At 38.8% G+C, this 27,880-nt stretch overlaps 15 protein-coding genes across 15 annotated transcripts; 9 read left to right on the top strand and 6 right to left on the bottom strand.

Annotated features, from left to right (window-relative positions):
• Positions 1–203: 203 nt before the first annotated feature.
• Positions 204–2,796, top strand: WALSEDRAFT_60167 (Rhodanese-like protein). Its single transcript, XM_006957842.1, has 3 exons — positions 204–439; positions 493–1,565; positions 1,609–2,796. The coding sequence occupies exons 1-3, from the start codon at positions 350–352 to the stop codon at positions 2,105–2,107; spliced, it is 1,662 nt and encodes a 553-aa protein (XP_006957904.1). The 5' UTR covers positions 204–349; the 3' UTR covers positions 2,108–2,796.
• On the bottom strand, positions 2,176–7,498 carry WALSEDRAFT_28344 (P-loop containing nucleoside triphosphate hydrolase protein; the record flags this gene model as incomplete). Its single annotated transcript, XM_006957841.1, has 18 exons — positions 2,176–2,721; positions 2,770–2,881; positions 2,939–2,955; positions 3,085–3,102; positions 3,148–5,007; positions 5,051–5,112; positions 5,163–5,403; positions 5,470–5,625; positions 5,669–5,924; positions 5,970–6,000; positions 6,047–6,146; positions 6,195–6,304; positions 6,350–6,428; positions 6,476–6,625; positions 6,669–6,682; positions 6,769–7,254; positions 7,304–7,361; positions 7,493–7,498. The coding sequence occupies 18 exons, from the start codon at positions 7,496–7,498 to the stop codon at positions 2,176–2,178; spliced, it is 4,302 nt and encodes a 1,433-aa protein (XP_006957903.1).
• Positions 7,499–7,630: 132 nt separating this feature from the next.
• On the bottom strand, positions 7,631–10,899 carry WALSEDRAFT_28343 (VHS-domain-containing protein; the record flags this gene model as incomplete). Its single annotated transcript, XM_006957840.1, has 16 exons — positions 7,631–8,120; positions 8,168–8,267; positions 8,313–8,397; positions 8,442–8,579; positions 8,628–8,708; positions 8,756–8,809; positions 8,852–9,142; positions 9,186–9,261; positions 9,305–9,392; positions 9,438–9,524; positions 9,603–9,655; positions 9,707–9,778; positions 9,823–9,908; positions 9,952–10,099; positions 10,145–10,613; positions 10,647–10,899. 16 exons carry the CDS (start codon positions 10,897–10,899, stop codon positions 7,631–7,633), a joined length of 2,571 nt encoding a protein of 856 aa, XP_006957902.1.
• A 154-nt stretch (positions 10,900–11,053) lies between these two features.
• Positions 11,054–11,429, top strand: WALSEDRAFT_17888 (NADH dehydrogenase, alpha subcomplex, subunit 2; the record flags this gene model as incomplete). The annotated part of the gene is made up of 3 exons (XM_006957688.1): positions 11,054–11,142; positions 11,184–11,293; positions 11,338–11,429. The coding sequence occupies 3 exons, from the start codon at positions 11,054–11,056 to the stop codon at positions 11,427–11,429; spliced, it is 291 nt and encodes a 96-aa protein (XP_006957750.1).
• A 221-nt stretch (positions 11,430–11,650) lies between these two features.
• Positions 11,651–12,467, top strand: WALSEDRAFT_32252 (hypothetical protein). The gene is made up of 3 exons (XM_006957839.1): positions 11,651–11,710; positions 11,757–11,912; positions 11,959–12,467. The coding sequence occupies exons 1-3, from the start codon at positions 11,677–11,679 to the stop codon at positions 12,381–12,383; spliced, it is 615 nt and encodes a 204-aa protein (XP_006957901.1). The 5' UTR covers positions 11,651–11,676; the 3' UTR covers positions 12,384–12,467.
• A 105-nt stretch (positions 12,468–12,572) lies between these two features.
• WALSEDRAFT_68570 (hypothetical protein) lies at positions 12,573–14,548 on the bottom strand (the record flags this gene model as incomplete). Its single annotated transcript, XM_006957838.1, has 5 exons — positions 12,573–13,522; positions 13,571–13,668; positions 13,717–13,875; positions 13,927–14,349; positions 14,394–14,548. The coding sequence occupies 5 exons, from the start codon at positions 14,546–14,548 to the stop codon at positions 12,660–12,662; spliced, it is 1,698 nt and encodes a 565-aa protein (XP_006957900.1). The 3' UTR covers positions 12,573–12,659.
• Positions 14,549–14,725: 177 nt separating this feature from the next.
• Positions 14,726–15,576, top strand: WALSEDRAFT_60166 (hypothetical protein). Its single transcript, XM_006957837.1, has 3 exons — positions 14,726–14,930; positions 14,975–15,306; positions 15,355–15,576. Exons 1-3 carry the CDS (start codon positions 14,732–14,734, stop codon positions 15,541–15,543), a joined length of 720 nt encoding a protein of 239 aa, XP_006957899.1. The 5' UTR covers positions 14,726–14,731; the 3' UTR covers positions 15,544–15,576.
• A 330-nt stretch (positions 15,577–15,906) lies between these two features.
• WALSEDRAFT_68568 (hypothetical protein) lies at positions 15,907–16,978 on the top strand (the record flags this gene model as incomplete). The annotated part of the gene is made up of 2 exons (XM_006957836.1): positions 15,907–16,366; positions 16,414–16,978. 2 exons carry the CDS (start codon positions 15,907–15,909, stop codon positions 16,878–16,880), a joined length of 927 nt encoding a protein of 308 aa, XP_006957898.1. The 3' UTR covers positions 16,881–16,978.
• Positions 16,979–18,548: 1,570 nt separating this feature from the next.
• On the top strand, positions 18,549–20,939 carry WALSEDRAFT_37589 (WD40 repeat-like protein; the record flags this gene model as incomplete). Its single annotated transcript, XM_006957835.1, has 7 exons — positions 18,549–18,639; positions 18,688–18,851; positions 18,903–19,029; positions 19,074–19,176; positions 19,223–19,548; positions 19,596–19,662; positions 19,706–20,939. The coding sequence occupies 7 exons, from the start codon at positions 18,549–18,551 to the stop codon at positions 19,926–19,928; spliced, it is 1,101 nt and encodes a 366-aa protein (XP_006957897.1). The 3' UTR covers positions 19,929–20,939.
• WALSEDRAFT_57168 (ATPase, V1 complex, subunit C) lies at positions 19,922–21,134 on the bottom strand (the record flags this gene model as incomplete). The annotated part of the gene is made up of 2 exons (XM_006957834.1): positions 19,922–20,939; positions 20,988–21,134. 2 exons carry the CDS (start codon positions 21,132–21,134, stop codon positions 19,953–19,955), a joined length of 1,134 nt encoding a protein of 377 aa, XP_006957896.1. The 3' UTR covers positions 19,922–19,952.
• A 1-nt stretch (position 21,135) lies between these two features.
• On the top strand, positions 21,136–21,908 carry WALSEDRAFT_60165 (hypothetical protein). Its single transcript, XM_006957833.1, has 2 exons — positions 21,136–21,171; positions 21,214–21,908. Coding segments are annotated over exons 1-2 (678 nt in total). The 5' UTR covers positions 21,136–21,169; the 3' UTR covers positions 21,890–21,908.
• Positions 21,909–22,011: 103 nt separating this feature from the next.
• WALSEDRAFT_17470 (viral life cycle-related protein) lies at positions 22,012–24,380 on the top strand (the record flags this gene model as incomplete). The annotated part of the gene is made up of 3 exons (XM_006957678.1): positions 22,012–23,352; positions 23,394–23,801; positions 23,853–24,380. Coding segments are annotated over 3 exons (2,277 nt in total), but the record flags the coding sequence as incomplete, so codon positions are not given.
• On the bottom strand, positions 24,287–24,865 carry WALSEDRAFT_60164 (hypothetical protein). The gene is made up of 3 exons (XM_006957832.1): positions 24,817–24,865; positions 24,586–24,769; positions 24,287–24,539 (listed from the first exon to the last, which is right to left on the bottom strand). The coding sequence occupies exons 1-3, from the start codon at positions 24,835–24,837 to the stop codon at positions 24,469–24,471; spliced, it is 276 nt and encodes a 91-aa protein (XP_006957894.1). The 5' UTR covers positions 24,838–24,865; the 3' UTR covers positions 24,287–24,468.
• An 11-nt stretch (positions 24,866–24,876) lies between these two features.
• Positions 24,877–27,634, top strand: WALSEDRAFT_60163 (carbon-nitrogen hydrolase). The gene is made up of 14 exons (XM_006957830.1): positions 24,877–24,976; positions 25,023–25,370; positions 25,420–25,537; positions 25,584–25,640; positions 25,684–25,918; positions 25,969–26,109; positions 26,158–26,434; positions 26,476–26,706; positions 26,750–26,864; positions 26,911–26,938; positions 26,981–27,059; positions 27,105–27,120; positions 27,164–27,224; positions 27,271–27,634. Exons 7-14 carry the CDS (start codon positions 26,330–26,332, stop codon positions 27,509–27,511), a joined length of 876 nt encoding a protein of 291 aa, XP_006957892.1. The 5' UTR covers positions 24,877–24,976; positions 25,023–25,370; positions 25,420–25,537; positions 25,584–25,640; positions 25,684–25,918; positions 25,969–26,109; positions 26,158–26,329; the 3' UTR covers positions 27,512–27,634.
• On the bottom strand, positions 24,931–26,172 carry WALSEDRAFT_63829 (mitochondrial carrier; the record flags this gene model as incomplete). Its single annotated transcript, XM_006957831.1, has 7 exons — positions 24,931–24,976; positions 25,023–25,370; positions 25,420–25,537; positions 25,584–25,640; positions 25,684–25,918; positions 25,969–26,109; positions 26,158–26,172. The coding sequence occupies 7 exons, from the start codon at positions 26,170–26,172 to the stop codon at positions 24,931–24,933; spliced, it is 960 nt and encodes a 319-aa protein (XP_006957893.1).
• Positions 27,635–27,880: the final 246 nt, after the last annotated feature.

Raw genomic sequence — 27,880 nt, 5'->3', positions numbered from 1 at the left:
TAAGTAAATTATAAATATCTATATTACGTTGTCTAATTATACTCTAGTCATGACAGCTTATCTACCTCGTCAACAATCTCACCCCCCTTCGAGCTCTCCAATCGAATCAGAGTTTCCACCTATCTATCTCAACACACCAAACTCTTCCCCGAAGAACTCAAACCAAGACATCGAAGATGACGCTTTGGCTGATGTCTCTTTTGCCTCTTCAATATCGATATCAACTTCATCACCTTCCCCTAATAAACCTGATATAAATGATCTCTCTTTAAATGAGAATCAGACTATAAAGTCAAATAAACCTTTCAATACCTTTTCAAGAGGTAAAAAGCGCGTCGGCTTGCCCGCTATGTGGTCTGTCACCAAAGAGTCAATTTCACCACCTACACGTCCACGTACGAGTTCGAAAAGAAATGCTGTCATGTTTGAACCTAAATCCGTACGCGTCTTAGTTTACTTGCTTTTACCTTTACTTACTGATCATGCCCTTAGACTATCATACCTTCATCACCTGCATCGTCTTCATCAGCAACCTCGCATAATCATTCAATGAGCTTAGACAACCCTCAGGATAGTTCCTTTGATTCATCCTTTAGTAGTACACAAAGACCTAGAGCTCCTTCTGAACCTTCAAAATCTGATTACTATTATCATAACCCTTCACCTGCTAGAGTAAAGAAGCCTAGGCTATCTCCACTCAAACCACCTTTCATGTCAATTAAAACTCTAGGTAGAGCTTATTCAGCTCCTGGTAATTACGTAGGCGAATCTAAAACAATTTCTGGCGGATTTTCACCATATCAATCTCAATCACCCTTCCTTAATAGTAATTCAAAATACAAATCAGCTCCAATACGCGAACGTAGGCAAAACAAGAAGAATAGGTTGCCAATGCCTTCATTTGATCAACAATCACCGTCATTATTCAATGATGAACAGTCTGAAAATCAACCTGAACCTTCAAATACTTTTATTAAACCAGCTCCTTTCCGTAGAGCTTTTTCATTAGTCGCGCCAAACCCTATGGCTAATATGCCTTCCCCTGGTTTAGATAGCTCACCATGCGCTGATGCTTCACCATCAATCAGACCTTTATCACAACAAATCCAAAAACCTGCCAATCCTATTAGACCTTCGGGACCTCTAAGGGCACTAAGCGCTTTACAAGGTCCTACAGTATCCCCAAGAGGTGTACAAATTCCTGGTTTTGGTCATTCTGAAAAGGAAGGAAAATTATTACCATGTTTCAGTGTAAAAGATGATGGTTTAATGAGGATACAACCTGAAACACTGGATAAACTAATCAGCGAGCCTCTACCAGAAAGTATTTCTGATGTGCACATAGTTGATTGTCGGTTTCCATTCGAGTATCATGGTGGACATTTACCTGGCGCTGTCAATTTAGGTACTTTACAATCCGTTGAAAATTACTTTTTAATTCCAAATGCTGGTGCAAATAGAGATACGAAATCTTTACCAACTCCATCAACCTCTGCATCATCAAATGAAAGCCGAAAAGTTATCATATTCCACTGCGAGTTCTCAAATATGAGAGCACCTACACTGTAAGTTTACACTTCTTCAGTTTAATCATATTAAATTCTATAGTGCTAAACACTTGAGATCTTTGGATAGAAGTCGTAATGAACATCCAAATCTTAACTTTCCAGAGTTGTATATATTATCTGGCGGATATGCGGAATACTTTAGACAATTCCATAATGTTAAACCCGAATTGAAATATACACCAATGGACGCCCCACACTTTCATCCACAAAGGGAAGCACATTTAGCTGCATTTAGAGCTTCATCAAAACCATCATCGATAGGTTGTTTAAATATGGGATTAAGATCAAAATCGTTTACTTTTGCAACTAATAATTCTAGATTAACAAATGTATCAAAATTACTACAAGATCAGACAGTCACTGAAGAATCTGATACATCGATGGAAGCATCTCCATGTGGTAACAACAATATGCTCAGACCTTCTTTACTCAATAGAACTAAGTCTTTAGCGAAACTACAGAGTTCACCACTTACTTTAGATTTTGATGAGAAAGAGAACAATTTGAGTAGAGATTTAACATTCGTTGAGCGTAATTAAATTGGTTTCTTTCATGTATATATTTTTCATAATTGTTCACTAATACACTTATAACGTTGAATTTTACATCATTGATTTGTTAATTTCTCTAAATCTTGAATACGTAATTCAAGTTGATTAGATCTTTGATCGCGTTGTTCTAATTGAAGTTTAGTAAGAGAAACATAACTCATGTATTCCTTTCTAAGATCTTCATATTGTGAGCGTAATTCGGTATACATTCCAGCACGCTCTCTTGTATTTGACTCTTGACTACGTTCGTTACTCTCTAAATCTAACTGCCTTTGAGATTTTAGTACTTCTAATCTTTTTGACATTTCATTTAAAGTATTAATTTGAAAGTTCTCTCTAGCAGATAAACCAATGGTTAATTGATTTTCTAATAGTTGAATTTTATTACTTTGCTCTTGGTTTTCTTTACTTAAATTAAAAGCAGCTTCTGATGATTGTTTATATTGCTGTCTTAGAAAGTCATTATCTTCTACTAAACCTCTTTCTCGACGGTTAGAATTATCTATTAATTCCAACAATCTCTTATTCTCTTCCTGAAGTCGTGTATGATCTTCTTTTAAATTTTGTGCAAAGCTCGTAAATTGATCAAATGGATTTCTTTCCTAATAGTGATATCAAAATAGATCGTTGATTAGTTTAAATTAACATACTTCCACTTCTGCGTTATCAACCTTTACTTCTTCTACTACACTGGCCTCTTCAGCCATTGGAATGTTTTCTTCCATCACTTGATAGTGATTATTCAAGTTGTTATCAAATATCCTAAACGAATAAAATTATAATATTGATATACATATATTTCTCTAATTTCTTCTTTACACTTTTTCATAAACAAGCTGTTCATCCATATAACAGACTTTGTTGAAAGATTACAGAAATTGAAATGCTATTGTGTAAATATAATTGTACAATGCTTATTAGTTATGCAAATAAAATGACTAAAATCAGTATTGATCGTCACCTACGACAAAGCCATCTTCATACTATATCATCATTAGCGATTATTTATGTTTGACATAAAGACTTACATCGTATGTATCATCTGGATCGACACCATTTGGGCTACTAGATAAGAGCATTGGTCTATGCGCAACTTCCTTCGAACCTAATTTAAAGCCTGTAGGATTTCTTATTGGACCTCTATCAAATTGAGGACCAGAATTTGGTGCTTGAGTTGCTAACCCCATAACATATGCAGCTTGTTGATTATAATCACTTCCCGCGTCAGAAAATTGACTCTGATCAGCGGCTAAGAAATCAATATCCCCTTCAGATAAAACTTCGATCTCGCTGGACCTTTCGTCTCCTGAAACATCTTCAGTTTCTGATACTTGAGCGTCAGCATCAATATATTCTCCTTGTTTCATCATCAATCTGCTCCGTTTAACCTTCGGCTGAGGCGCCATAGGTGATGGATTAGATGAAGATCTCTGCCTGAGACGTTTGAAAGGATGGTAGGGAGTACCACGCGGTGAAGATGAAATTATAGGTTTTCCTGTAGTACGAGGTGCTACATAACTTTGACCAGGTCTTCTAACTAATTGCGATTGATCTGGTGATGCTACCTTCAGAATTGATTTTGGATCAAAATGGAAGGGTTTGATATATGTGTTCTCCTTAGTATTCATCCGTGTGTTATTAACGACGAGCGGCGAAGAGTCAATTGACATGCAACTATTATTTGCATTCTTTTTAATAGGTCTTGCAGGCGTTTTGAAAGTCTCATTGTCCTTATTTTTAGATTTATTCTCCCTGCCTGATACAACAACTGGACTTTCAACTGGTTCAGGTTCTAAATCTATAATCGGTGATTCTTCATTTAATATCCTTGGCGCTTTGAAACCTTTCTTCTGTCGTACCTTGCTTCCAAAAGGTGGTTCAGATGGTGATTTCAATATAGGTGGCTTATTTAAAACCAACACTGGAGATGAGGTTGGGGAAGTTGGTGTTGGTGACCTTGTGCGCATCCTTTTTGATGTTTGTGTAGCTTTTGGCGATTCTACTTCTTCTTCGTCATCATGAAGCGTTATGGAGTGAGTACGCAATGATAAAGTCTTAGATAAAGCTGCAACAGAAGGTATGCCCCTGTTTGACTGACTGGCCTGTCTTCTTAGGGCTTGACTAGGTTGCCTTTGTAGAAGCTGACCAGGTTTACCCTTAACTTTTTTGTTTCTTCTAGAAGTTGGGCCTGTTGGTTCAAGATTAAGAGGCTGACTTGCTTGAGATTGTAAATCTAACATTCCATTCTGCAAAGCCTCATCCTCTGAGTCAGATTCTATATCCATAGCAACTGATTCTTTCTTTTCGACTAATTCACCAGCATTGACGAACCCTGAAGCAGCTTCCTTTGGTACATTCCGTAGAGGATCATCATTCCTTTTACGTTTTGATTTTGTAGCAAAACTACGAATATCTGCAGCATCACTTAGTTTATCTTTAATATCCTTTTTACCAAGATTTTCCCATTCCTCTACTTGAACATGTCTCTTTTCACATTCAGGTTCAACGTCTTCAGGGACTAGACGTTTGACATCATCGTACAATGCAACTTGGTCACCAGAGACGATGTAAGCTTGAACATCTTGATGCCTAATTTGAGCATCCTCCCAATTCTTTTCTTCAATACCTGCAGCCATTAGAGTATGTACGTGTCCTTGACGTTTTCTACCTGTACGACCGATCTTTTGAAGCATACTTATTGAACTCTTGCCAGGATCGTAAGTAATAGTGAGATCTATATCACCAATATCTAAACCTTCTTCACCAATTGATGTTGAAACCAACACATTGAAGGTTCCCGCTTTGTAATCATTCATAACCTTTTGTTGTTGCTTTTGATTCAAACCTTTCTTTCCTTTGGCGGATGATTGTCCTACAAATGCACTAGCCTGGATACTTTGTCAGAAAGTAATTTTAAAAGGGTTAGCTTACCCTGAGGATTGGTGAATTTGTGTTGATTTGATCAACGACTTCTTCAACGGTGTCTCTGAGTGCTGAAATAACGTTAATACGTTGATAAAAAAATCAAAGCATCAAAACTCACAAATGAACACTATAGCTCTAGTCTCAGTGTTACCATTCGAAAAGTTAGTGAAATGATCCAAAAGCAGTGATTGTACTTTGTCCATTTTTGGATGGCTAAGATTACCACCGCGTTTATTTCGCTCGATGTCTATTTCTAATAGTAATTTTTCTATAGTTTTCTTGGTTTCTGGCTCTGGCTTCGTCTTTTTGCCATTAATATCTTGTAAATTCTTATAGAACAGCTCAATACTCTGTACTTGCTAAACAGATAATTAGTAGAGAATGACAAGAAATCGCTTACGCACCAAATTTCTCATCGCACGTACTGCTTCGGAAGCCTTAGTGATAGTTCCATGTAAATAACCTTGATGAGGAAGTATCCTTGGACGAAGTGAATCAATCTGATATGGATGAATTCGCCTCAGTCTGTTCAGTATGTGTTCTGGTAGCATATCCTTTTGAACTAATGGTTCTATCGTGCGCTAAACTATTTTAGCGAATTCTATCTTCTAAATGTTGACGCACCTTCACGATACGCTCCCATTGCACACAAAGATCATCGGTAAAGTAGTCCATATCAATAAGATGCTCTTCAAAGAATTTCTTGTGTATATACTGCTTGATATCTGGAGATGAATCATTACGAATGGCAATATTACTGATATGTAAATTGTCAATGATTGGCTGAACCTGTTCAGGTGTATTTCCAGGAGTAGCAGTTAATGCCAATACTCTGAAATGAGGATTTGTAGACATCATATGTCTAACTACTGAACAATAGCTATTGCAGTGTCAATATGAGACACCCGAAATAGATAATACGTACGAAAAATCACCTTGACTTTTATGAGCTTCATCTATGAGACATGTAAGATATTGATACTGCTACTATAAAACACGAACCTATGACAATCAATACAAGATCTTGCGGATCGCATACCCCTTTTTGTAAGTCATTGTTAAGTGTCTGTGGTGTCATATAAAGTACTCTCTTCTCTTTTATCTGTTAACTGATTAGATTAAATAAAGCGCTAAAGCAAAGGTTTCCCACAATATTTTCGCGTTTATGTTGGGGTACATCGCCGTACAACACAGCTACATCAGCTTGAGGAATACCACAAACATCGTGACATGCCTTGGCTTGCTGGTCAACGAGTGGTTCTTATACACATAAGCTTTGCGTATTAATGGTCAAATGAAACCTACTTGTGGGTGCCAAGAAGACAACTTTAGCAGTAGGGAACCACTTGTAATAGTTCATAATAACGACACCAGCAATCAAGGTCTACAACTATCTTAGCGATATGATTGAGGTATTGCTAAAGTACTCACTTTACCGAGACCCGTTGGAAGTGCTACTAAAGTGTTCTGGAACAAACATTGAGTAGTTATATCGAACTGATAATCTCTAATAGGATAATTTGTTGGATATATCCACCTTTTGATTGCTTGTGTGTCACAGTGGTGCTTCATTGCAGGTAACTGCAACAGATTAGTGAAAGATGAGTTTCGTAAGGTAACTTACAGGACTACGGATGTCTTAGGACGCGTATAAAAATGCTATCAATAAAATACTCACCCTTTAAGTTGTTAAAAAGAATGAAAAGCAAAACTGTCTTACTTACCATCAGATCGCGAAGACGGGAATTGTTCGAACTCTATTGGATTATCCTCAATGATCATATCACCATCTTCTTCAGCTTGCGCCTTCTGTTTCCTTCTTTTACTGGACATCGACATCGTGGCGTAATCCCATTGCTTCCTGGCACCAGTATGCTCTTTCTGTACCATTACAGGTCGGGGTGCAGATCGGACAGCAGGTGGTGGAGGTGCGCCCCAGAGCCTTTGTTGTGTTAGATTTTGTGATGTTGGAGCTGCATTGTAAGATGTGTTCTCTATTCTATCAAGCTGCTCCATCGCTTCATCGTCGATAATGATAGGTGAATTGAAGTCGTCACCATAATCTATAGTGTTATCCATTTCTATACGCTGAGCTAAATGTAAATGCTGTTGCTGCTTCTGCCGATCCTGGTTGTATCTAGATTCAATCAAGTCAGCTTGTTCGAGTAAGCCAGCATCATCGAAAGGATCTGAAAAATCCGAGTTATCCACTTTAAGGTATTGGTTAGTGTTATATTTTATATACCTTCTATCGCTTACTTTGTGCTATCTTGAGGAGCACGCGTGGTGGTTGAGGTTCAAACACGCGAATTATTGACTAGAGGGAATTCTGAGGAACATAAAAACTAAACTATTCATTTTTACGTGTTTTATATAAATCTACGCGTTTTATATTACTATTCTCTCATCTCTCAGGTTGTCGTTTCCAGGTACAACAACAGTACACACAAGCATGGAAGAAGGCGACTTCGCATATCATATGCTCATTTGCCAGTTTCTGTTTTATGCAAAATCATCTATCTTCGATACGCAGTCTCTACTATGACGTCGTCTAACAAATCATTTTCATTTTACTCTACAATTAGTTTATTTCATCAGGTCAACCAGATCTTCAAATGGAGACTTTTGCTGAGGCTGTTGAGATTGCTGAGGTTGCTGTGAAGCTGACTGTTGAACGGGAGGTGTGGTGGTATTAATGACATTTGGTGTGCTAACACCAGGCGTAATAGGAGTTTGTGCGCTAGGTGTAAATGGTTGGGAATAACTGACGGGAGTATTTATCGATGGTCCCATCGCGTAAAGACTCTTCAAAGCTTCATTTGAGCTAAGATTGTTTGCAGGTGTTGGTGATTGCATTGCTGGTACCTGTGCCTCTGCTGTAGTTGAAGGACCTGGCGATGGAGCAGAGAATAAGTCAATTGGAAGATCGGTAGCATTTTGCGTGAGCTGTACACCACTATCCTGTTCATTCTCTCGCTCAATATGTTCGTGTTGCAGAGGATCATCGAAATCTATCAGGTTCTGGCCTGCATCATTTCTATTTGAGGACCTAGAGGTCATTCCCTTCGATTGGAAGCTTTTGAGTGTCAATAAAGGACCATATAAGTCGTAACGACTACTTACTTTTCATTCATCTCGAATGTAGCATTATAGTCACCATTCTTGAAAGCATTATATCTATTCAGAACATTGTTGATCAAGTCGTTGATTTGTAGCAAACGCTCTGATATAATTTTAGAGTTATGATATGAACAAACCATCTACTTACCCAACAAGTCAGATTCTGATTCAGAAGCCTCAGAGATCCATTTTTGTAACTTGGGGCTTGCTTGTTTGCAAAGTGATGACACTTGCTGAGAACAAATCAATGAGTGAAGATAAGATAAAAAGTGCTTACATCATAGGCGTCACCACGTACAAGCTTTTCTTGAGTATGTGCAGCTTGGTCGAGCATATCATTGAGAAGTATCGCCTTGTGCTGTACTTTCTCCAACTCTTTTATTGTTTGTGCTCGGTAATCTGGTTTGCGCTCGTCCTAAGTTATTCGAGTTAGCTTCATATGAAATAGTATAATTCAACCCACAAATCCAGAAAGCTTTTTCATAAGATCTTGAGCAGCAGCGAGGTCCCTCGGAGTACCACGTCTAATAAGTTCTTGGAGTTTCTAGTATCTGTGAGCATGTCTGGGATTGTTACCGAGTGAGAACTCACGGCAGATTGCGCTTCTCTGTCCTCCTCTTCTAATTCCTCCGGGGATTTAAGGTTCTATCGAAAATCAGTATACGCTTTTGGAAAGCAATAACATACATCTGTTGCAACTGAAATAGCGGCGTTCCTGCTCAACTCTGGGAACCTATATCCTTTGTATCCTAATAACCTCCACATATCCCTAATATGAACGAGGTCTTCCTTATGTTTTGATGTCGTAGCGATACCATTCTTCCATTCATTGATAAGTTCTAGTGTTCTACCCATGATAGGACCTGGATAAGCCGGTGGGCGCTCAGGGAACCTACGCACGAGCTCGTTAAGGAAATCTTTAGTCGCAATTTGGAGGTGGAATGGGTAACCACAGTTCTTGACGAGTACATCGAGCAGCTGGACACGTCAGCTGAAATATCTTAACTAATGAAGAACACACATGAAGGCCTAATAAAGCTGATCTAGGGCTTCCCTGATTGACATGCCTCAATATTTCGAACGCTGCTTCTCGTGGGCTTCATAGCGTCAGAAGTGAGCATATGGAGAGCGGGAGCATACCAATTAGATTTCTTTGTATTTATATAATCAGCTATTTCCATTTCTAGTGATTGATTTGGTTCCAATAGCGTCGGTTCACATGCCATATCTGATCGTCGTTATGTTGAGGACGTTGATAATGGAGACTGCTTACTGATATAAGAGGATAGAACATCAGAAGTTCTAGGATTTCTACCCCATGGACTGCCTAATCTACCGAGAGTATTTGGATTCAACATCGCTGTATGAATTATAGAGACGAAAATAATACATAATAAATTAAGTAGACGGTATACAATTAGAGGTGGTGGCCAGGTACTAGCGTAAATATTATAGTTAGTATTGCGGTTGATAGTATAATCAACACCGTAACTAAGCTGCGTTTCGTGAGATTGACGTAAGGCGAATAAAATCAATACTCACACAGAGCGCATAACAAGCAACTTCTTGATATATGATTCTTCTATGTTAATTGTTCTGAAAGGAGTTGTCTCGCTGTATAATGTCAATATGATATGATACTCAATACCGCTACGAACCTCTTATTGAACAAAACCAGAAGAGGATCTAAATTGTATTGGAATGACCAAAGAAGGAATAGTGATATAATAAAAGGTAGAAGAACCTATAAAAAGTTAGAACTAATCATTAAATTATTTTGTCCATACCCAAACACGTGTTTTCTGAGGCTTGTGATCAAGAAAAATGAAACAGAAACCAAGTGAAAAAGCGAACCAAAGCAGAAAAAGCCCTAATCCGAGTCTGATTAAGGACGACATTGGTGTCAAGTTACCAAAGCCTTTCGCACGCAAGAACCTAAATATCAATTAGTAAAACATCATATAAAAAGTCATCACAAACCTAGGGAAAACTCCACCTTCAAGTGCCCTAAAAATGTACTCCTTCTGTGGGTAAAACAAGTCTGGTATATCTGTCAATGGTGTTTGATGACCGAACGAGTCAATTCTTAGAGCTGGAGGAAGATAGATCTCTTTGTCACTTCCCGGAGCAAGATATCTGTAATAAATGCGTTCAGCAGAGTCGAATAGATCGGCATGACTGATGACTGCATTGCGTGGTATAGTAGTTGGTGCTCTCTGTGCGCTCTTGCGCTTGGTGGACAACCTAGTTGATGGTCTGTCAGGTTCAAAATCTGAAGTCGACAGATTCTGTCTGTTGGAAGTGTCACGTAAGAAATTGTCGAGTGGTATAGGATTCTCCTGAGTGCCTGAGCTTGAGTTCATAGAATTTACAGATTTCGACTGAGAGTTGGCTATTGGAGAGGGAGTTAATCTGTCTTGTTCTGAATTGTCAGGGGATACAGCTAAACCTATTATGTTAGAGTATATAGAGCCTCTACTACGTGCACTGCTGAGATATTCAGGCCAAACATCTTGCAATGATCTTCCTGATTTGCTGATATCTTTAAAGTAGGCTCTACATAGGTTCTCGTGCTGTTGTGTGTCGAGCCAGAAGTCCAAGGCGTCCTCAGAACCCTCGCGTTGGAGGAAGAGATACAAACAGAAGAGATCCACTGGTGGGCGTGTCTTTCTAGAGAGTACCTCAGCGAGTGTAGGCAGCCGTGAAAGCTGCTCTGGCTTCTCTGTAAATTTCATGGATGATGATGGAGAGATCTTAGAGATGCACACATTCCAGAGATGGAAATTGAATAATTTTTACAAATTATTAATAAATGATCGTATATATTTAGTATTTTGTTATTATCTCTACCTTTGGGTATTTCTACCCTTCTTACTACACAACGACGAGATGTCTGCATTCAGCAAAGCACTTCCAACGGCTATCAAAGAGATCAGATTGGTAGGATGCCAAACAGGAAACAGATCTGAAGGTTTAAGGTGCGTTTTCCGTTTTCTATAACGTAGCACACTAATGATAGTAGACAATTCATCAAATCAAGCTACCCAGCTTTGAAGCAATCAAATCCACACTTACCAATTCTCGTACGCGAAGCATCAGGTGCACCAGCACGTGCGTTTGCTAGATTCGGTGGGTATGCCTAGTAATAGCAAGCATTAGCTGACTAGAGACAGAATACGGTTTAGAGAAGAACGTAACTTTGGAGGGATTATCTGCTGGAGAAGTTACAAAGCAAATTGAGGGTTTATTGACGAAGACCAATTAAAATGTACACTTTATACATCGCTACATAGATTTAATTAATTATGATTGTGAATAATTGCACTAGCTGTCTATCTTTCAACTTTTAATTTAGATAGCAACTTTTTGATAAGTGCACTCTTATCTCTCAGCACTGGCCCTGCATGTCATGATAGCAGATAAGCTGGGTAATAAAAGCCGGGGTTGTCGCTTCTTCTTTTAAACAATCCAACTCTCACACTCATTAAACTATATACACTACTTCCAAAATAATGTTCGCAAAAGTTTTCACCGCAGGTCTCATTGGTGAGTGAAACACACTGTAATTGAACTTTACTAATAAAGTATACAGCTACATCTGCTCTTGCAGCACCAGTTGCTCGTTCTGACTCGCTCACTTCAGTTGTTCAAGGTCTCGGATCAAATTCAGATTTCACTTCTGCACTTTCAAGCCTTGAGACCTTAAACAGCCAGGATTCTAAGCCTACATCAGACGATATTAGCTCTGGTATGTTGCTTTTCGTTATTTAGCTCTAAATTTACGTGACTTTTAGTCGTCAACCAGCTTACTTCAGCATTCAAGTCAACAAACGATCAAATGGCCACAGCTGATACCTCAGATGTCGATCCAAATGGTCTTGGTAAATATCTCGCTGATGATATCCAAAACATTGTCAACCACCTTTCACCAACATTAAACAGTGTCGTTGGTGAAGATCTTGGTTTACAGTCCATCTTGCAACCATTAGATGATGAGATCAGCTCAACTTTGTCTGGACTTGAAAGTGATGTTACCAACGTCCAGAAAATCCTATATGGCGCTTTGAATGATCTCGGTTTAGGTGATGTTGCAGACCTTTTAAACAAGACATTAAACGGAGAACTCCCAGGTCTTCTTACTTCAATTGATAATGAGCTTAATGGTGTTCTCGAGCATGTTCCGGTCGTTGGTGATCTTTTGTTATCGCTCGGATTATAAAAAAATTTGCAGTAATCCTGCTATCTACTCTAATTTGTAATACTCTGTGTGGGATACACAATTAATTCGGCTGCTAGCTTATTTAAATTACAAAGAATGGAATGTCCCCTTTCCGATGACATGAATGAAGCTTGTGTCATTCATGTCTTTTTCATAAATAACAACATCCGAAAAATGTGATACAGCAGTAAATAGTGACATATATTAGCAATTACTAAAATACAAATTAGTACAATGTGACTGTGTTACAAATTAATCTATTCTCCTTGAAGAATCTTATTTTCTTGGAGATGTTTTTGTCATCCTTTTGCGAGGACTTGGGGAAGCTTGATCATTCTCACGCTGTATTTCTCTGGTTTCATGCGCTCTTCTGCCTTGAAGTCTTTCATTCATTCTGCGTGCCTTTCTCATTTCGAGTGTTCGTTCTCCTGGATGCTCTCGCTCCTCCCCATTGTCTTCTTCGGATGATACATCCACAACTGATGATCTCCTAAATATATATGACCTAGGTGAGTTTTGGCTCCCACTTCCGCTTCTACTCCTACTGATACTTCCTGGAGACCCCGATGAACGTCTACGTTTAGAAGATTGTTCCGAAACCTCGGAATTACGCTCTTCAGGACGCACGACATTTGAAGAACTCCATCGTGACTCTTCGGCTTCATTTTGTAGTTTCTCTGCTTCCTTTCTCTTGTGAAACTTTCCTTCGACCCTCTTACTGGCTTCTCTGTCTGTATTATGTTTCTCCTTACGTTCTGCTCTACGTCTTTCTTTAATTTCCATGATCTTTTCAAGTTTTTTTATCCTCTTAGCATTTTCTCTAGAAGCTTTCTTTAATGCAGATTTCTTCTTCCTTTCCTCATTCATTCTTTCCCTTTTCATAACATCATTGTTTGACTTAGTGATAATTTGCTTCAATTTCAGGGGTATTTCTTTATTAGTTCTACTATCCTTTGGTTTGAGCATTAATTCAGCAGCAGTTGATGGTGGTAATGCTAATGGCTGTGATTGTTGCATATGCAACCAAGCCGTTAAAGCAATTTCAATAGCTTTCTTGAGGGGAATACCAATAACTAGCATATTTTGAAAGTTTATATTCATATTCGCAATGGTATCTAATTCTTTAGCAGAGGCAGTCTCTTCAAGGACAGTCAGATTTTGAGGCTAGTCGGAGCAATTTGACTTACCTTTGTCTGATAACCTAGCACACACGAAGAATGAAGGTTCAAGTCGGTTATTTGGTTTATCCCATTTTAATTCGCATGTAAGCATCAATGTACGCTTCCTAATTGTGATATCAGGTTTATGAATTTCAGAAGAGATTGCAACTCACGTATAATCACCAAACACTATAGTGAATTCATTGAGATAGATAACATTTTTGTGGTATAATGTGTGTAATTCATCCATGAGAGCATTTAAATGTTGTACTATCCCACCATAGTCGTGTAAAGTTCTGTAAAATAGGGGCAAAGAATGTTGATCTTCGATCCTGTTGGGAGTGTTTAGTGTTACACATCGATAATGATAACGCTTTAATCACCTCTTAATTGCATCATGTAAACCAGAAATTGGGCAATTTATCTTCAAATCGGTTACTCTTAGAGTTTTTGTGTTAAATTGAACAACTGTATCGAATGGTATACCACCTAGTGATTGAATAATTCCAGAAATTCTATAGTCTCTCACTTCTTGATCTTCTTGTAGAAGTGTTGGTTGATCTATGGATATACCAGTAAATGCCTGATTAAGTTGTATAGCCGCATTGAATCTATGAATCTGTTTCTGAGTTTCGATGTCTTGTTGTTTGTTGATTGTAGTAGATTTATTCTGACTATCAGTATTACTACCATTTGAATCTACGCCCTCAGTGCTAGTAATCGCGTCCTTATCGGGACTATCAAATACATTATCTTGAAGTAAAGCAGAAAGTGCATCGGATTCACCAGCAGCGGCTAACTTTTTACTATAATAAAGTTAGAATAATCGATAATTTACGCGTAAACATACAGAATTTCCTCTAATTCCTCCTCATCATCGAGATCGTCATCGAATCTAGATTGAGTTTCACGTGCTTGCAATTGTCTTTCTAAAGAAGTTATTTCTGATTTAACCCGCCTTATATCAGATTCTAATTCTGGTCTAGATTTGCGTGTGATTACCATTTTGATAGATGTTCATCAAACCTCAATGATGCGCGTTGTGGGTGTTAGGAAGGTGGAAAAATTTTGTAGAAAAAGAAGGAAATGAGTTATATCTTCTAATAATTGTACTAGATATAATACAGTATATATAATATTCCTTTGAATTTGACCGTTGTGGTAGTCAACACTCCTTCACCCGTCACTATGATAAAGAACTTGCGTTTATTTAGCTCATCCTGTAGGACGCAAGCGGTACTTGGACCGAAAACATCAAAGAAAGAAGTTTATCGCTGGGAAAGCTCAAAACCAGACGATAACATTCTACCAAAGTTAGAAATCGAGAGTAAGAGAAGATGGTTGGCCTATATGCGTATGGAAGAGTTTGAATTACCAAAGCTAGAGAGTGAGAATCTCTTTTATTAGCTACTATATACTTATACCCTATAGAATATAGAAAAGAATTCAAACCACCAGCCAAAGATGAAGTTGTAAAGGTTAGAACACTTGACTATCTAAATCAAGAACCACATCCTGCATCTGTTAAATCTGTCGTTACAGTAAAAGTAAGTGACCTTCCACTGGCAGACGCATCATCCAAGCACAAGTTGAAACTTCTCGCCGGTCCTCGCTGGTCAGGCCCAGAGTCGAGAATAGTAGACGGTAAATTAGTAGAGGATGTTGACGGCGAGATAAAGATCAGCTCAGAGCAATTCCCATACAGAGCACAGAATATGAGATGGTGTTCAGATAAATTACAGCTTTTATTAAAGGAATCAAACGTGAGTTGGATAAATCGGCTTATTACATCAGCTGATAACCATTTATAGGATAAAAGTTATAACTTTGACGACATTCCGTTAGATACTCGTCATGTTACTCGTAGAATTCGTAAATCAAGGCGTGGTGGTCACAGGTTGGAGAACTTGGCTGGTGCACAACAAGGTCGTAGGCCGACAAAGTTTGATATGCCGGAAAGCTGGATTGAAGAGGCCAAGTCGGCTTTAAGTAAGAAGTGATGTAGTTGAGAATGTGATGAGATTTTTTTATAGAAAAAGTATTATTTATTTGAGTGTATATTAATGTGAATACTAATTGTTAATCTACATATCTGTTCACCTATCTGTCCATCTGTCTATCTGTCTATGTCGGTACCTCCACATACATACACACTACAGCATCAAACCCGATAGTGAATAATATAAACCGAGAGTGATGATAGGTAAAATTAATTAAATATTTCATTTTTATTAAATATCACGTCGACGTCAACGGCTGTCATTGTCTTTGAATGCTTCAAATATCTGGATTGAGTATGGAATGCAGATTCCGATCTTTTGAATTTAAGATTTCTGCGAACGACTCTTTAGGTCTCTAAAACAATGACTAACATAGTCCTCACACCTCCAGTAACTCCAATGTTCAATGAGATGAAAGACACACCAGAGAACTTGTCTTCGTTTGTCCAGACGTTTATTGCTTCAATATTCCCACCTTCAAAGAAACAAATGATGACGAACTTATACACTCCACCGGCATCCCCAGCATCTTCACAGTTCAACACTGGTCCACACTCAGACTTATACGAGTTTGCACACTATATTATTACACGTGCTGAGCTCTGTACTGAAGCAGCGCTCTCTGCATTGGCATTATTAGCAAGACTACGTAGGAAACTTCCAAGGGCTAGAGCTGAATCTGGTCCACGTCTTTTCCTCGCTGCAATGATCGTCGCATCAAAGGGCCTATTTGATATTGCGTACAACAACCCTGGATGGTATGAGATTGCTGCTGGCTGCCCTGCAATTGAAGCAGACTTTGCTTTAGCTGATATTAATCTGAGTGAGTGGATTAGTTTAGAAATTTTTCACTGTCTGACATAAACCTAGTGGAGCGCCAATTGCTTTCTCATTTGGATTACCGTGTTGCTGTTTTTGGGGATGAAATTATTGCTCTTCGTAGGATATACATGACTGGACAAATTCAACAACAAACTTCATTAGTCAAGTCAGCATCAACTAACACATCAATCAACAGCCTGCTTACTCCGCCACCATCACCTTTGGATTTACCAGTTGAACAGGTACAAGCGGAAGCTCCACCACCACGTCCACTCAAATCTCGTGTACGTAATTCAATTGCTGGTCCTCAAGACATACAACATTATCAAGCATTCAACGAACCATTATCGATATATGCTAGAAGACCACGTGCAGCGCCTTTACCACCACTGTTACCTGTTCAATCTAGTTGCTCGATGGAGAGTGGACCATTGTCAGCACCAAGTGATGGTCAATTACCTGCATACCCATCTTCATTCGAGCAATTGTTACGCTCACATCGCCGCTGGCTCTAACTAACGACCAATACAAAAACGGACATTATCTCATTCTCTTAAATTATCGACTGTTTTAATCAAATACCCACAAAGTCTTACTGTAAATCATTTTTAATCGGATTCATAAAAGGTAGAATACATTCTTTTTAATCATTTTTGTTTTACATTTTACGCGCGTCTGTGTTTCTTTGTCTAAGTTCTTGGTTTGTGACGTTGAAGAGCTAACAAATGAGCAATGTCGAAATTATTGGAGGATATAGACGCTTTATCAGATAATATGAAGAATAGATTGCGTAGAGGTTAGTGATTGGTGTTTCCTTAGATCAATAATAATATAATCTGTAGCTGATTTAATTGATCCACTAGAGGTGATGCTGATGGGTGTTGAAGGATTGTCTAAAAAGCTCAATATGTCCATATCAGAATGTGAAAAGTTAGTACAGACCGTTGCCTTAGGAAGTATGCCAGAGGTTGAGGATTTCCATAATAGGTTCAATTCAATAGATACGTTCACTTCTGGAGATGATGAATTAGACAACTTACTTGGAGGAGGTATCCGTGAGCAATCTCTTTTTGAGATAGTCGGTGCAGCGTGCGTCGCCATTGTTTTCTTGAACGTCATTTCTTACCGATATATAGATCTGTTGGGAAATCACAATTATTAATGCAGACACTAATTACAGTACAACTTCCTTTCGAAGAAGGAGGTCTCGATGCACATTCGATATTAATACACACAGGGAAAGCACCACCTACAGATCGATTACAAGCAATGTCAAGGTCGTTTTTCCCTTCGATACCACCAGAGGATGTTCTCTCAAATATTTCAATACTTCAAGTGACAGATATTCAATCTTTGCAGCACGCCCTCGACTTTTTCATACCACGATTTCTCACTGATAGTCCAAAATCGAAAGCAGTTCGTTTGATTGCTATAGATTCACTTGGAGAACTCAGCAGGCAGTTCAATAACACAGGAAAGGGTCTATCAACTCGTAATGCCAATATACTTAGAGTTGTTGATAGTCTCAAGCGATTGATTCATACCTATAGACTAGCCGCAATCGTCGTAAATGGTGTGACGGATGCTGTACAAGATGAGCAAATACCAACATCTGAAAGCTACGCTGTTCAGTCGCGTTACTTCTCTGGACAGACTGTTCACAATAACAAAACCGCTCAACTTGGGATGGGATGGGCTAATTCTGTCCATGTACGCCTTATGTTGGTTAGAACCTTACGTAAGGTGCATGTTGATCTCACAGATAATGAGATTATCGTTAGTTCTCCAGAAGGTGAAGCTCGTTTAGCGCTGCCTTCGCATTTCTATCAAGATGATGATAGAAGATTCAAGAAGCCACGCACGCAGAGATCATTCAACGTTCACAAACGACGCGCTCATATAGTATATTCTTCTTATCGTCCAGCTGGCAAATGCGAATTCTATATATTACCAATTGGATTGCGATCATTGCATCTATCTGTAAGAGATAAGAACGCGTCACCAGTCCCAACTGCTGCTCTCACGCCAGCTATAAGTCAATCATTCACTCAAACAATTGACGATGAGGAGGCAGAAATCTGGGCATCTATCCCATTTAGTGATGACGATGAGGAGTTTTAATGTATTTATTTATTTATTCAAGCATAGATCTATGTACTTTTGTCTTTTATATCTTGACGTTGATGTACAAACTAAAAAACACGCTAGCGGGACATAAAAGGAGCGTAACGAGGGCTAAATTTAGTAATAGTGGAAACTATCTCGCATCTGCTAGTTAGTAAATCAGATATTTCTCACTAATCTAACGAATAAACACCAAAGGTGCTGATAAAACTGTAAAGATATGGGAAATTGAAAATGGATACCTCTATGAAAGCTTTGAGGAGCATCAAGATGGCGTGAATGATATTTGTTGGTCAAGTAACGATAAATGTGTAGCTAGTGCATCCGATGATAGATCTATCATTTTATGGTCAATTGAAGGAGTGAGAGGGATATATTTATAACGTACAACTATCTAATGGTCACAATTAAAGAATAGAGCTATGAAGGTTTTGAAAGGACACACAAACTATGTCTTCTGCGTTAGTTATAACCCACAATGCAACTTGTTAGCAAGTGGATCGTTTGATGAAACAGTGCGGATTTGGGATGCACTAAGGGGTTGGTATCATGGCTTAAATAGATATCATTTGACAATATTCAAGGTAAATGCTTGAGGACGATATCAGCACATTCAGATCCGGTACTATCGATTGATTTCAGCAGTGATGGCTCATATATAGCAAGTTGCTCGATGGATGGTTTGATGTGCGTTGTTCATTCTTTTTTGTTATCCTTTTTAACATATCTCAAGACGTATATGGGATGTCTGGACTGGACAATGTCTAAAAACGCTAGTCGATGAATCTAACAAACAGGCAACTTTTCTGAAGTTCTCGCCTAATTCCCAATACTTACTTTCTGCATCATTGGATCAACTGGTTAAGTTGTGGGAATACTCTAATAAAGATCGTCCAATTAGGACATATAGTGGTCATGATAATAGTATTTACGCGCAATCTATTGATTATGGCATGATAGATGGCAAAAGAGTAGTATTGGCAGGTTCTGAAGATGGTAAAATCTACGTATGGGATTTACAAACTATGAAGGTTCTACATAGCTTTACAGCACACAAAGGTACGTGGTCTGTCGTATAGAAGAGACGGTGTACTCAATGGCCACAGATGCGGTTATTAATATTCATTCGCACTCTCACCTTCCGAGGATATGTAGTTGTTCATTGGAGAAAGAGTGAGTGAGGGAATTTCTGAAGCATATAGCTGATTTAAGATAGTTTGACGATCAAAATATGGGAGTATACAGACACACCTGCGATAGAAGATATGCATATAGAGGCAACACCATCTGAGCAAGCTAATGAGGCACCTAAAGAAAACATTGAGGTTGCCAAGGAGAGCACTGAAATACCCTCCAAAGAATCCACTGAAGCACAAGAAGACACCACAATCACAGAGCATACCAATGTAACAACAACAGACAGAATGGATGAAAATTGAAGACAAATGGTATCATAATGTAAATTAATCTCTAGGACTTTCCAAAGTGAATAACGGGAAAGGATAAACATCTTGATCGAGTAAACCAGCGAATTCACCACCAATACTTATATCATTAGACTTATCATTTGCCTTGTTAGCTAAAGAAGGTGATAGATGAGCGTAGTGCTGTATAAGTGCAGGTAAAAGCTTTGTACTTGATTTCTCATCATCGAGATTTATAACGATGTAGAGGTAATCAGTTGGTAAACCATACCTTAGAACAGATTCAACGAAGAGTCTGAGGAATTTGATATGTGCGAGTGCCTGATAAGCCTCTGAGAAGGAATTTGATAGAGTGTGTGAGAAGTTTTTGAACTCTTGTTTTTCGATTTCAGTAGCTTGTTGAAGTTCTTGAGAAGACTTTTGAGCTAAAGAGGAATCGAATTGGAATTCTCTAACGATGTATTTGTTTTCACGACATGCTTGTATGAAGTCGTGTTTGTATTTACGGAAAACAGAAACGTTTACCAAGACAAATTCGCTATCTTTAGTGATCTCGAAAGAGGATCTTGGTACTACCATCTTTGATAGTCTTTCATAGTTGTTAAACCATTCTTTGATGTTGTTAATTGGTATAGCTACGAAGATCGTCTCTAAGAAATCAGAATTCGTAACATTCTCTTCTGACACGATCTGGGCGAGAGACTTCGTAGATAAGTTACCCATTTGCTTGCGTTGTAACTGATTGAGGGTACCTTTAGCTATTTGGTAATTCTGCTGTGCAACTTTAAAGTCTTGGTCAACCTTATTGATATTCTTCAGGATAGATTGGATAATTTCATCGAGATTGAGTCGTTTATATTTGTAGTTATTCCAAACGAAGTTGTTCAAGTAAGCTTTCGCTGATTGTTCGTTTATAGTTAATGTATTAGTTGATGACTCTAAGTACTTTTGTGTAGTTGATGTAATTTGATCATCAAACTTCTGGAGCTGTTCGGATAAAGATATGCAATTAGCTAGAGTGCCATACTAAATCGCTATATCAGCTAGACGTTCATATATAGAAGGGATACTGACTTTAAATTCCGGTAAATCAATCTGATGGATTGCTTGCGAGGGATCTTTTATTAAATAAGACTTTAAGATAGCGGCTTTTAATTCAGATATTAAATTAATTTTATTATCATTTAAAGGGATTGATATCAAATAATTCAAGTCTTTCATTGACGATTACTTTCAAGAAGAGTGTAATTATAATAATGTGAGTAGTCTATAAACTAAAATAAATTTACTAACCTCCCAGGACTAAACTAACTATGAAGCAAATAAAGAATAGACAGTCTATTCACCCGGGCAGTAGAAAAGCTGAGCAAGTTACCAGAGTAAATTTGAGACTAAACAAGTTGGATAAGCAAAGGAAGGTTATGGATACAGAGAAGACCAATAAGATGTCCAGATATAACTTTATCGCTTCTCAATTAGCCTCCATTGAACCTGAACCTGAGCTCTTATCTTTGGAAGATTTACACAACCTCGTAGAACTATACATCAACAGGGATGACGATCATTACAACGAACTAAGGGCCACTAGAGAGCAAAGGGATAAATCATTGCAAAGGTCCTCTGGCAAGAGTGCCAGAGAATCTGAGTTGGAGTCGCGTAAGGAGAGAGACTTGCAGGAGTACGCGAGTGGATTTATAGTACCAGATCTAAGTGACAGCTTAACTATGAAGCTCTTCAAGCAATTCCCTTGCGCTAGAAAGCTCTCTAAGAAATCAAAAGGTAAAACACAAGCGAGTGCTATCGGCGGTATTTCTAACAACAAGAGTGATGCAAATAGTCTCACACCAGAGGAGTTAGCGGAATATGGTCTGGATTACAACTACTTGCCCCAATTGAATCTAGTTAGGATATACAAGAATGACCGTAACTTAAAAGATTTATCGCAAAAAGGCAAAAATAATTTATATAATATTTGATTTTCCATTTTATTTATTCTCTTCTACCGTCATCATCACTATTGAGTATGCCAATCAGACAGCTAGATTGTAAGTAATATATTTATTTTATACTATAATTGGTTATCTAACACCGCACAGCCTTCTTAAATGAAAGGAAGTTGATCAAGTCCGCACCTTTATCCGCTTTAAGTGATACAAGATTAGGTATAGACGTACAAACTTATCTAAACAAACTATTCTTGGATTTCTCCACAAAGGAACCTATGGTAGCTGCTATGGGTGGCCATCCATTAGCTTTAATCTCCCACATAGAATCAGATCTCCGTTTCTTAGAAAAGTCACACATAAAACCAGTTTTCATTTTCAACGGTTTACACCCATCTAAGAAACTCAAATCTCAGCACAATGATCAGAGGTCTTTTATTCGTTCAGACGCTTGGTCTGCTTATGAGCAAGGTAGAATACAAGACGCTATTAATAGTTTCGGCCAGAGACAAAACCTCTTTCAGCCTGACTTATTGAGGCTGATACATAAACTATTCAGACAACGTCACGTTGAATTCCTTACCGCTCCATACTTATCTTGGCCCCAACTAGTATACCTACTCAGTCACCCAAAGTCTTATATACACGCTATTTTTGGCTCAACTGAACATCTACTTTACCCACAAGTTGACAAGTTAATCACTTCGCTTGATTTGCAAGGTGGTACTTTCAACTTTGTCCAAAAAAGATCTTTGTTGCAAGACATAAAGTTATCACAAGAGCAATTCTTCGACTTAGGTTTATTAGCAGGTATTGACATCTGTCCTACTTTCCCACCTGCCAGTTATAATTTTGATTTTAAGCAACTCATTGAAACAGTCAGACATGCAAAGAGTGGTTGGTTTGCTGTACAAAATTTCGTTCAATCTCAACAATCTAACGGTCATGAATCAAGCCATTACGTTGAATCTTTCCAAAAGGCTGTTATTTTGTTGAAATTCTCCTTAATTTTAGCTGCAGAGGAAGGTAGAGTTTTGCCTCTTCCTTTGGCAATTCCACCACCACCACCTCAACCTGCATTATCTTCTGCAGACATTCCATCAGATTTGGGGGATGTTTTCTCACCACGTTTGCCTGATGAAGTTTATTTCCACTTGTGTAGAGGTTTAGTTGGTCCATGGGCAATCAACACTCTCGCACAAGGTGGTTTCCAAGAGTTGCCTCCATTATGTAACGGTGAAACTCAAGATTATAAAAACTTTGTTAAAGATTACATAACTGAATCAAACTTTGGTCCAAGGGCTGTTGCTATTGCATTGATTGCATCCACTTTACATCCTTTCTGGCGGAATAGACAAGTACATGCTCATTATTACTTCCATTCGCACTCTACACTTGTTCCACATAACTCATCAACCACCACTGACCTTATAAAAAGAATCGACCATTGGAACGTACCTGCCAACGTAATTGAAGATGAATTGAGAAGACAAAATGTGAGTAATCTTTCTTGTAATGACAACAGCTAACCTTTTAGTCATCCACCATCGACTTTGCCTTATGTCTTGGTGCTACAAGCATCGATAAATCAGCTGAAAGAACTATCACAGCGAAGAATACCAATGGACCAGTTTTGCATAAGAAGGATGAAATCGTCGCAAATACAATTTGGAGATTCTTGGAATTGAGATCACTTCTCACACCTCAGCACACTCATACACCATTTGGACGTGCTATGCACAACGCCCTTACGGTTTCTAGACTGAACGATAAATTCCAAGAACCACTACTTATTCTCGTTGAGCTTCTGCGTGCGAAAGTTCTCCATGATCGTCACTTCTCAAATCGTCAATTCTCAGGCGGGCCTTCATTTGGTACTGAAGAAGAAAAGAAGAGCATGCTTTTAATTATACGTACGCTATCGATCGTACCATTACAATTCAAGGTGAGTAGTATTATGATTGTTTTGTTAAAACTCCAGTTAACAAAATTATAGCCGGAACAATGGTCAGGACCATTATCAAAGGAGTTGCTTGTCTTTAACTCATTCCAAAAAACACTTTCAAGATCATTAAGAACGTTGGTAGAATCAATCTCTATGAACGCATTCCTCAAAAACAACGCAAGGCGAGCACGTGAGGACTACCTTGACATCGCGTTATCATTACCTTTCCAAAACGACATCAATACTGGATTCGGTATCTTTTTCAAGATCTACTTGGATGCATTGACGACATTTGCAGAAGGTAGTATCACAGAAGAAAATAAGGATAGTGAGAATGTGAAAGAAGCAAAGCAATCTGCCAAGGAAATACTCGGTGAAGCAATACCCAACGTCAGAGATGCAGAAGCAGAACTCATGCGTGGATTTAGATTCTGGGATGCTGTGAGTAGTTTTTTGTCTTTATACGACAGACTAATGTTTTTTAGGTACTCGTCTGCGTTCGTACACTCAAAGCAGATAAAGCCATTGATCTCAAGCTGGCTGAATCATTCGAAGCAGCTAATAGCTACATCAACATGATGAGACCATAATTTTTTGTATATCATCGACATTTGCAATATGCATGCAGCCTTTTTGAATGTGGAAATTGAATTTATATTAGAAATGTCTAGTTTTCTTTTGATTTAGCTTCAAGGAACTTCTCGAGGTCAAATGATGGGTTCTCTGGGTCTGTGATCACTTTAAAAGAGTTAAAAATATAGTTTTATACCTTATAGTCACTCACATCCGTTGCTACTCTTAGATTGTGATGCGGTCTTTTCATCCCAAGCCTTACGTGCCTTCTCAATGAGTTCTTGGTGATGCTTTTCAGCTTGGTGTTCTTCCTCCTTCGCTTGTATATTCTTTACTGAGCGCAAGTGTACGGCACCGTATAGAACACCCGTGGCAAGTGCAGACCAGCGAACGACCTTTGGCTTTATTAAAAAATTCTCTTTATGAATTAATAGCTGCTCACATTTTGTGTGACGGATGCCATTATTAGTTAGTCGTTGATCGTTTGAGTTAGGAAACATCGGTTTCTGAATAAATGCATAAAAAGAATAAATTTATAAAAAGTTGTAAAAATAATTTAATTCGTCGTTTGATTACTCTCTCTAAAGATGACGGCTTTGAAACTGTGTGTCTTGTGTTAGTTAGGCGTATCGTTCTGATTTCACTTACAATTCATAGGATAACCAACAGAGCGCGTTTGATGGCATGTGTGTAAGCATACGTGGTGCCCATCCTCTAAAGAATCCTTTCGTACCATTACGCTCATAAACAATTGAGCAGGCATCCAGTATACCACTAGCATTCCTCAAGCGAAGATCTTCAACTGGGGCATTACCACGCGTTTGTAATACTGTTTTCGCGACATCTAATGGTGTCGTTATTAACGCGGCGACTGCTCCTGCTGCTGCACCGGAGACACCATGAGATATTGGTGAATAGTTGTTTTCTGGGTTGAGTATCTTTTTAGTTGATTCATATGTAGAGAATTGTACGGCTGTGAATGGTACGGTCATCATTCTAAGACGCTGTTAGTGAATGTTACGAAATTTTCATCTTCACTACATACAATGTAGTAGGGTAAGATACGTAGAAGGCCGACAATCCTTCTGTTTTCATCAGCGTTCTTGCGCAAGAACGTACTGTCTTGAACTTTGAGTCCTCAACTTGCATTCTTTGTTTGATAACTGTGGGAGATAAGCGGGAATCCCAACCGATACTAAGTGTACTCACCATCAAATGGATTCATGAGAGCATCTGCAGCTATGGTAGCTGATGCACCTGCGAGTGCTATACTTTGTTAGCTTAGTAAGAAGCTCACTGTGTACCTTACCAGTCGGCAATACCTGATGGCCTTCTCTGTTACCACCCGAAAGCTCTTTCATGGCTTCATATACACCAAAATATACTGCATGGGCTGGTCCAGCTCCTATTACAACTGAACTCACACCTCTCCACAACGATCTCAATCCATGAGTAGAAGAAACCCTCTCTATTGCAGAATTCAAACTAGAGTATGCAACAGATGATGCAGATGTTGGAGCCGTCTGTAAAACTTGCATACGAGTCTTATGAACGCTTTGAGCACTTTCGGATCTAGTCGCATCGGAGAACTCACTTTTATACTGTCGATTGGATACATGAACGCGTGCTCAGATATACCAGCGAGCGCACCAGCGAATGCGTGCACACCCCAAGATGCAGTATCTGGCAATGCTTCATAATCTGGCTCCTCGATGACAGGGATGGCTTCCTCGGGCTATTAATTTTGATTAGATATGCTGTTAAGTTATAAATTCTTTCTAACATCTGCAATTGGCATTCCTTTTTTTTCTGCCGGTGTAAGCTAAAGAGAAGACAGCCCTGAAGATGCTTGTCTAGAAAATAAATTTACAAAATAAGCGTTAGAATTTATTATTAAAAGTGTGCGGATGCTGTATTATTTCGAGTTACCAGATTAGATCCCTTATATTGCCACAATGACCATCGCTGCTGTTGCTCAAATATGTAGCCGTCAGAACGTCAAAGATAATGCTCTGAAGTGCGTATCTTTAATAAAAAGAGCTGCAGATAATGGCGCTAAGGTAGGTAATTCCCTATTCACCTCATCCTTCTCACAATTTAGGCAATATTCCTTCCAGAAGCTAGTGACTTCATCGCCCAGGGGGATCTCTATAAGACACTATCTGAACCACTATCTACGTCATCTTTCTTAAACGATATACGTGCAGCTGCCATAAGTTCACGCATTTGGGTCTCACTAGGTTTACATGAGGGTGGTGCATCTGACGATCGCTGTTTTAATACTCAGGTGATGATTGACGATAAGGGTGACATTCTTTCTAGCTACAGGAAGGTTGGTATTCTCCATCCTGAGGTTTACTATTGATTTCCAACAGACACATCTCTTCGATGTAAAAGATGTCGGACCGGGAAACAAACCCGTACTAGAAAGCATGTCTACCGAGCCTGGAAAGCATATAGAGGAACCTATACAGACTCCCGTCGGAATGCGTAGGTATTCCCGTATTGTCTTATAGCGGTGTCTAATTTTTCACAGTCGGGATGTTAACTTGCTATGATATAAGGTAGGATAAATATTGCCTCATTTATCATCTAATCTTTTTTAGATTTCCAGAAGTCAGCCTGATGTTGAGAAGTCGTGGCGCACAGGTGCTCACTTACCCAAGCAGCTTCACTGTAAAGACTGTGAGTTACCATTAAGTGCGGAACTTTCTGCTTACTTCTACAAAGGGAAAAGCTCACTGGGGTTCGTCGTTCTTAATGTTCGGTTTGACACTCACGATGCATAGAAACTCTCTTACGTGCACGCGCTATTGAGACACAATGTTATGTCATCGCAGCTGCACAAGCGTAGGTAGTTAGTTTTTGACTATGCTTCCTACTTATAGCTCTTTAGAGGCGTTCATACCACGGCTGGTCGCACATCATATGGTAGATCAATGGTGGTCAGCCCGTGGGGTGAAATAGTGACGCAGTTGAGCACATACGATAACATTCCATCTCCATTCGAGAAAGAGCAGGATATGCCGGACACATCCTCCGAAATTGCGTACTTTGATATTGACTTGGATTATTTGAACAACGTGCGCGCTTCTATGCCTCTCTGGCAGCAACGTAGACAAGATGTATATGATTAGGCATACAAGCTAAGATACTACTGACCTTGTTGTGTTACTTTGCCAGTATCCTACGCAGTTTTAATCGGCCGAAATTTTTACTTTCATATACCTTAACAGATTTACTTGCACTTTCGTTCTTTTGTTACTCGATTAGTATCGACCCCCTAGCGTGTTTAAGACCTATGGGTGCAAAAATACATGTCATCCGCGGCGTTCCACGCTTATTCGGTCAACCAAATGCGAATACCCGCAATACCCTAATATACCACACATGACCGTTTGAGGCTCCTGCTGCTGTTAAGCACGCTTTCTCCAGTCTATTCAAGGTGAAACCTCCAGTTTTCATAGTTTTAAAATTCGAAAAGCTGGAATCGGTGCAAAACTGCT

This window comes from Wallemia mellicola, assembly GCF_000263375.1.
Source record: "Wallemia mellicola CBS 633.66 unplaced genomic scaffold WALSEscaffold_7, whole genome shotgun sequence".
NCBI lineage: Eukaryota > Fungi > Basidiomycota > Wallemiomycetes > Wallemiales > Wallemiaceae > Wallemia > Wallemia mellicola.
The sequence above is the reverse complement of the archived record's forward strand: the minus strand, read 5'-3'. Positions and strand labels throughout refer to the sequence as shown.